We start from the raw sequence: 8490 nt of genomic DNA on the forward strand, positions 1-8490 counted from the left end.
ACCAAATTTAGAATAACAGTTTTTTACTTTTTAAGAATTCTTTGGAATTTTGCATTTTAAGATAGCATATACAAAAATGTTAGACGGCTACAACGTGATTTTTTTCTTTTTCGTAAGTATGTATACTTCTTTTTCTATTTCTTTTCTCTCATCCTCTTTTATTATCGTCGTCATTATTATTATCACCTCCTTCTCCTTCTCTTTCTCCTTTTTATTCTTCTTTTTTTCTTTGATTTCTTATGCTCTTTCTTTTTCTTTCTCTTTCATTATTATCTTCGTCATTCTTCTTCTTCTCATATATATGTTTAATAAAATTACTGAGTATAGAAATTTTTAGAGATCCACGTGTTTAGAACTTTGACTCACTCATTTTTTTTCTATATATATTCAACAAAAGTGTTAAGTATAAGAATTTTAATGCACAGTACAAAAAGGATCACAAGCTCAAAAAAATTAACTCACCAATAATTTGGACGTAAAAATATGAAATAAAAATAATAATAAATTAAAAATAAAAAATTTGACATCATAACTCGATCCACTAAATTATAGTTCCAACTGTAAAGTTATCTTCTTTGCAGTAGTTTGGATAGTATGGACATGAGGCATATGCGAATTTTGATAATAAGATTGTAGAAGTGGATAGAGCCTGGGAGATGACCAAGGCACTAGTTGTTCAGTGGAGGAAAGTAAATAAAAAGGGAAATAGACGTGAAAAAGAGGTGGCTGGGTCAAAATATTAATAAAAGAGATTGTGGGTCTAGTGGCATTGTGAACTTGGTAGGAAAGATTTGAATATATATGAAATTGGAGGATACATGTGTCAAATAAAGAAAATCAGCTTGTGTGTCTTATGAAAGAGTATAAGAGTGAAAAATCAAATGGGAGGTTGTTCTCACAGAGAAGCGAAGGACACTTCAATTCATATTGGAGGAGACAATCTAAAGGAAGAAGACATAAAGATGGTGATTGGGTACAAAGGTATGACAGAATGGATGAAAGGTGGTAAGGAAACAAGTTGGGACTAGAGATTTGTAAGGAATAAAGCAAGAAACATGAGTCAAATATTCCAAAACGTGGAATTGAAATACAGATGTGTGCTAAGTTTCAAAGAGCTTACGATATAGGAACAACTTGCAAGAGGAACGGAGGAGTCTTGGTGCCACTGGAGAATGATAAATGAAGAAAAAAAAATAAAACTAATCTTGGCATGGTTGGTGTGAGATTCTGGAACGGTAAGGAAGTGATGGATGGACGACTATAAGCAACAAGGTGCGGCCACACTATGAGGTATACAATGAATATTGCCTTGGTAATAGATAATTGATATTGCTTGGTTTAGTTTGAATAGGGGTAAGTTTGTTTTGTTGTCACCAATGTCATTCAGGATATTGTAATTTGGGAGGGATCTTGTAGAGTTAATTCACTCTCTATACTATTTTTAATTTTATAGTTTGGTCTTTTTTAGTATAAAAAATATTAGAATTAATTAAATATTTCCATGCAAATTGAAGATTAAAAACCTAATTGAATATTTAATTATATGTTTTTTGAAAAAAATATTCTATTAATTTTAATATTTTTGACATGAAAAGAATCTCATTACAAAATTAAAAATAATATAAAAACTCAATCGAAAAGAAAAAAATTATAAAGACTTAATTACAAATTTGATAAAATTATAAAGACTAACTGAGAAATTAAACTGAAAAAAATTATAATTCCAACTGCTTATAAAGTTTCTTAGTGTTTGACATGTTCAATTGAACCTAACTCTGGAACTTTAAACTTTGAATATCTATATGGTATTGAGTTTTATATTCCAACTCAAACACCTTGTGCATAAAATCAACAGAGAAAAAAAGAAAAGAAAAAAGCTAAGGAATTTTTCAAGCTAATTCACAGTTGCACAAAATCTAGGACTAAGAAATAACAACTAAAAATCAACATGTAGATTCAACCTTGGTCCTGCTATCTGACTCCACAAATCTGCACCAGAAGGGATGCTTCTGCCATACCATACTCATTTCCTCAAGAGGAACACCCTTTGTTTCCGGCAACAACTTGTAGATGAATATGGTCATGATAACCACAAAGCACCCGAAAAATATGAACAAACCGAATTTCAAGTGGCATAGCATTGACGTGAAGAATTGCGCTATGAAGAAAGTACTGATCATGTTTACCCCAACCGTGATGCTCTGAGCCGCAGGCCTGATCTCAAGTGGAAAGATTTCGCTCGGTACCAACCAGCCTAGAGGACCCCAAGACCATGCATAACCGGAAACGTATATGCAGATGATGCCAACAACCACAAATGCATACCATTTGGGAAGTGTGCCGGGGTTGCCACTAGTGCCGAATGCAACAGCAATAGCAATCGTCATGATAATCTGCGGTGCGAAACACACATAAGATACTAATTAGGAACTAGTATAACCAATGAGAAAAAAGGAAACCAGTTTATGATGTGAGGAGTGTGAAATAAGTACTTGGCAAATCAGCATTTGAGCACCACCCTCAAGGAAAAGTGTGCGCCTTCCGAATTTATCTACAAGAAGAATGGAAACGAGGGTTGAAACAGGTTTAAAGCTGCCAATGATCACTGAGGACATAAGAGAAGCCGTGCTTCCGAAACCAATTGTTCTAAACAAAATAGGAGCATAGAATGTGATCACGTTTAAGCCGGTGAATTGCTGGAAAAAGGGTATGCATATGGCGAAAACAAGCTGCGGTCTATACTTTCTCTCCATCAAGGTTCTCCAAGGGTGCTTAACCTTCTCTGAGGCTTCGCTAGCTGCAACTATATCTTTCAACTCTGCATCGATCTCAGTAGTGCCACGAATTCTCACAAGCTCCTTTCGTGCATCCTCAAGGCAGCCACGGGCAACAAGTGAGTTTGGTGAATCCGGAAGGCAAATTGAGCCTATGACAAAGATAACAGCGGGGACTGCACCAAGCCCCAAGCTCAAGCGCCATCCCTGACCACTCAGTATATTTGCAAAGTAGTAATTGAAGAGATTCGCAACAAAGATGCCTATAGTGATTGACAATTGGAAGCACATGTTAAGTGCTCCCCTGTATTTATAGGGTGCCATCTCTGAAAGATAAATTGGCACAGACTGCAATCAAATTGCAAAAGACAGCATAGTTAATTATAAGTATAAGAAATTCTAATGATCACAGTCGGAACTATACATGACTAGTAATGAGAAAGGTTCAATTTCCTCTTGAGATTGTAAGCATTAATCCATGATTTAATTTAAATCCCTAACCTTTCATAAAGTTCAATTTAGTCACGAGATTACATTTTGTGAATTGAACTATGAAATTGAACCTTTTAGTTGACAAGTAAGGTGGAGACTCACATGTAACTATTTTCGTGTGAAGTTGATAGCTAAAAGTCATTACATAATTTGACAGTTTGACTAAATTGGCAACTAGTCCAGCTCTCAACTATCAACTTCACATAAGGGCAACTGCATATGAGTTTCCACCAACAATTAATCAGAGCATAACCAAATCATAGAACACGAGTAAAAGTTGGACCTGATTTGCACAGCCAATTCCAAAACCAAGCAAGAGTCTCCCAATAATAAGCATCCATATGTGTACAGCTAATCCATTGAGTAATGCACCTCCAACAAAGAATATTCCGCCCAAGATCATGGTTGCGCGCCGGCCAAGCATCCGAGTTATGCTTGAGGCGCCGAGGCCAGCAACAAGGGCACTCAGATACAGTGAGGATGTGAAGAGTGTCAATACCTGACTGTTGAATTTACAATATTGGTTTGAAGAAGGCTTCAGAGTAGACTCCTTCTCATAAACAGAGGGAAAGAATCTCTTCAAAAATGGATCCATGGAAGTCACTCCACCTATAAAATTAAAATACATTATCAGCAATTGAATTCAGAACACATAAAGTACTAAAAATTTAGGCATATAATTTTATTTTTAAAAAAGAACATTATAAAATTGATTTCAGAACCATAAAAGTACCAAAATTTTAGTCATAAATAAAAAGAAAGAAACCGAATTTAGAAATTCAGTTCTTGTTGCAATGATAACCATCATAATTAAGGGTAAAACTGAATTACAAAACCCCTAATATCTAAATTACATTGAATACCCAGATTCTGAGATTTCGAACCACATTCACAGATTCAAACAAAGTGGCAAGAAGGATAGTTGAAAAGGCATTTATAAAAGAAGCAAAACTTTAAAATTAAACAAAAGACAAGAAAAAGAAAAGAAAAAGAAACAAAAAAGATTGGATTTATTGATTCACCTGAAACACCATGATCATAACCAAAAATCAAGCCACCGGTAGCAGCCATAATGCAAGTGAAGACAACCCTCAAGGTAAGCTTGCCCGGATACTTCACTGGAACTTCCATGAACGCTTGCTGAGCCATTGCGCTCTAGCTCTACAGCTCAGGAAGTATGATTAGAATTTAGAAGTACACACTATTTATAACATTTTATGTGTATATTTTTTCCTATCCGTCCATAGTTTTCGTTTTCATGATAATGATATGATGTATGAATCTATGATACTAATTATTACTATTATTAAAATTTTATTTTTATATAAAACAGTTTTACATATACGGTACGCTAATAAAAATAATTATCGTAATTTAAGAAATAGCCATAGAAAAAATTAGATATTGTATAAAATATATTTTACAGTTTATCAAAATTAAATTATTAATATTGTGACATTGACAACAAAATGATTGGAGACTAAATTTTTATAGTAATCTCTCACATTTATCACTTTCATTATTTTAATCTTTTAAATTTAAAATTCATTATATTGATTCTCGAAATCAAACTTCAGGCACTATATTTATATTGGTCACTGAACGGAGTGAACGTTTTCTAACATTGAATCAATAAATGAAATGTTGAACTAACTTTGATTTGCCACACTAGACATATGACTAAATAATATTTTTTCGTTTTAGCTTTTAAATAAGGTAAAAAAAGTCGTTTTGAAGAATGAAGAGAGATATAATAATTTGCATATCATATAAACTCTTTTTCTTTTTCTTATTTTTACCTTGTGTAAGTGTCAAAACGAAAAGATGTTGTTTAGTCATATGTCTAGCGTGACAATTCAGTATAAAAAAAGGATTCAGGAGTTAATATGGTATGCAGAATTGAATTTTAGGAAGCAGTATAAGTAATTTTGAATTTGAAAAACTAAAATAGTGAAAGTTGTAAATCTAAATGACTATTTTAGAGATTTAGTCCGCTATTAGATGTATTTATAGCAAGTTGGAATAAAGCGGAGATATTTTTCGTTTGAGATAGTATATTTTAGTTTCACAATGTTTTTCTTTGTATTTATTAAACATATTTATATCATATTATTTTGTTTTACTTATTTTGTAATTTGTATTCATGAATATTAGTCAAATGTAATTTCTGAATATACTTTATTAATAGAGAAAATTTAGGGGCCAGCACTTTTGTTGAAATCTAGTCAGTATTTAAGCATAAAAAAATGATTAATCTTACACTATTAGATTTTATCTCACACTATTAAAAATATCGATGATTACTAATTGATGGCTAAACATCACAAATTCTACTCATCTCCTAGCACTCCTTTTATTAATATCTTAAGATTATGAAAATAGGGCTACAAAAGGAAAATAAAAATAAAAAAGTATTTGCTTGTTGAAGCTGTATACGAAGTGAAATTGGAGCAGCAACTACTCCACTAATGATTAGTTTAAAGAGAAAATGAAAGCACACACAAATTGCGGATCCAAAGTCTAAAATGCACTGGAGAAGTGGAGACCCAGAAGAGCAATTCAACCTTCTTGATTTTGACTTAATGAGGTACCTTTTTCTGTGAGTTTAACACTACTGCTAATAAAATACTTTAAATTATTTTAAAATCTACTAGATTTTTCGCTGAGTTCATTCTGTTGATTAATAAAAGCATAAAGTATCCAATCCCGATATTAAAGCGTAATTAAATTTGTTTTCTTTTTCAGTTTTCACAATGTACCAAAATAGTACAAAAAGTAAGGTAACTATCTGTTTTAACTTTTTAGAAAAAATAGATTCTGTTTTAATTGTACATTTGTTGGAATGAAACACTCTTTAATATGTGGACAAGATCAATAATCAAGGTCACTTCCAGCACGAAGACATGGATTGGATATAAGGGAGGGGAATGAATTAAAGAGGAAGTTCTTTAAAAGAGGAAGTTCTTTAAAAGTTATAAGGGAAGAGAATGCATATTTTACAAATAGAAGAGAGGAGAGTGTCATTTTAACATTGCTTAAAAAAAAAAGTAGAATTTTCTCTTAAATTAAAAATAAGGTTAATTTGATTTTGACCATAAATTTTAAAGATCAAAATAGTACTTATTCCTAAAAATTAAAAAGAATTAAGAATTTAATAACACAAAATTGAAAAGAAAATATTCAATATTTCATTGTTACAAAAATTTAAAAAAGAGAATTATTAGAAGTTAGAACTAACCGGGTTATGGTATGTTGCACACTTTAACTACCAGAGCTATTCAATTTGAAAATAAATAAATAATGATGCAAGTGTTGGAATTCAGAATATGTGTGAACTAGAAATGTGATTGGGGAATGCTGGTTAGAACGGCGACAATGGGTGTTGGTTGATTGAACCTGTAGAAGCCTTCTGGACCAAAACAAGCATCATAATATATTATGAAGAATAATATATTATGATTGATCACGGGCGCTCTGAAGAAATGAATTTACTTATGGAGAATGTTGCAAAGAATTTCCTTTCAAAAAAAAATGTTGCAAAGAATTTATTTATTTTATTATTTTAAATATTTTACTAAACTATTTAAAGCTTTCAAATTTTTATTTTAAATAATATTTTTAAAAAGTAATTTTAAGAGTTTATTAACAAAAACCTTACTTTAAATATATTATTTATATATACAGCAATAATTAAAGATTTACTAACAAGTATCCCTTGCAACATTTTTTGAAAACACATAAATAAAAGTCTTCTTAAAAAGTTGTACAATATTTTCAAATTTTAATAATATTAAATGTATGAAAATTTACTCTTTCTATGAAAAATTTGCTTTAGCAAAACCCTACTAAGTACTAACGAAAGCAACTATCTTTTAAATAAATAAAAAATGGTTTATTTATTGAAACAAATAATTTGTAATATAATTATGAAAATATATAGTATGTCTTATCTCGTTTGCAATATAAACGAGATAAGAGTGGACGCGGCCTATATATACATGTCATTAACAGTAACGTTTTGGGCTCCATTTTTAATATTTCAACCACTTTTTTTTTTTTTTATCTTTTTTTGACCATATTATTGAGTAACTCTAAGATGGCGTGCGTAGATGTACGTGATCCGGACATCAATCGACTGAATGTAATATGGTACGTTGCCGGAGCAACCGACTTCGTGATTAGTTTTGTTATCTTAGCTTCAGGTTTATGTTATCGCATGTATGTATAAGCATGATTAGGATATTAGCCAAGAACTAATATACAATTTATGGTTTAGGTGGTTGAATATATCATTAGTAACGATTCATTGACAGGGTACGGTTTTAAAAATATAGTTCTAATTTTTTATTTATTTTGTAATTAAGTTATTAAACACATAATTATTAATTTAGATATTAAATATTGTGCTAGATATTTTTTTGAAGTCGATTTATTAATTATATATTTATTAATTTATTAATTTAGGTATTAACTATTTAAATAAAAGTTATTTTTAAGTAAATAATTATGTAATTTTATTTTTATTTAAATTAAATTATTAAGTAAAAATTTGTTAATTAGATTATTAATCACTTTAGTAAAATTTTTTATTTTAATTAATGTATGGATGAGATGTTTATTAATTAACTTAGTTATTATTAACGTAAAAGATTTTATTAAATTGTAAATTTTTATTAAATAAATTTATATAATAGTTAACTCAGTTTGTTATGTCAATATTTATTGAGATTTTATTTTTTTAATTTTGATCATTTATTTTTTGTCAGAGGCCTTACCTACTGTTTTTTGGATGAGTGAGTCACACACTTGCATCACCAAATATCGTTGTCGTTTTAAATTTGAGAGAGGCGGGCTTCAGTTATACAGTGTCTCAGAATTTTTTTTTTTGACAACTCCTTGATCATAGCATTCATAAAGCGTTGACGTTCGAAGACCCACATGTTCATGTTCTACCTGCCATAGAGTGAGTGCACCATCATTCTTACAGCATGTTGCATACCACCTCAGACTACGCACGCATGAAGAACTAGTAAAAATTGTTTCCATAATTTTTATAGATGGTACGACACTAAAACCTAGAAATTGGTGAAACAACTACTTGATACTAGGCCTCCATTTTTTTGTGATCTGGAACGGAAAAAAAAGTATTACTTCAAAAAAAAATATCTTTTTAAATAAGTTTAGAATCATTGCTTGTATTTTCATTTTAAGAGAAAAAATGAAA

At 30.6% G+C, this 8490-nt stretch overlaps 1 protein-coding gene across 1 annotated transcript; it reads right to left on the reverse strand.

The window, feature by feature from the left end:
• Positions 1-1700: 1700 nt before the first annotated feature.
• LOC107643739 (sugar transport protein 1) lies at positions 1701-4558 on the reverse strand. The gene is made up of 4 exons (XM_016347467.3): positions 4289-4558; positions 3550-3875; positions 2493-3122; positions 1701-2393 (listed from the first exon to the last, which is right to left on the reverse strand). Exons 1-4 carry the CDS (start codon positions 4413-4415, stop codon positions 1944-1946), a joined length of 1533 nt encoding a protein of 510 aa, XP_016202953.1. The 5' UTR covers positions 4416-4558; the 3' UTR covers positions 1701-1943.
• Between the last annotated feature and the right edge of the window lie 3932 nt (positions 4559-8490).

This window comes from Arachis ipaensis, chromosome B5 (genome assembly GCF_059453495.1).
Source record: "Arachis ipaensis isolate K30076 ecotype BB chromosome B5, ASM5945349v1, whole genome shotgun sequence".
NCBI classification, from domain to species: Eukaryota; Viridiplantae; Streptophyta; class Magnoliopsida; order Fabales; family Fabaceae; genus Arachis; species Arachis ipaensis.

Coding starts and splice junctions, on each gene's coding strand:
- LOC107643739 (XM_016347467.3), bottom strand. CDS start 4,415: ATGGCTCAGCAAGCGTTCATGGAAGTTCCAGTGAAGTATCCGGGCAAG. Junction 3,876..4,288: donor TTATGATCATGGTGTTTCAG/GTGAATCAATAA, acceptor TTAATTTTATAG/GTGGAGTGACTTCCATGGAT. Junction 2,394..2,492: donor CTCAAATGCTGATTTGCCAA/GTACTTATTTCA, acceptor TTCGCACCGCAG/ATTATCATGACGATTGCTAT.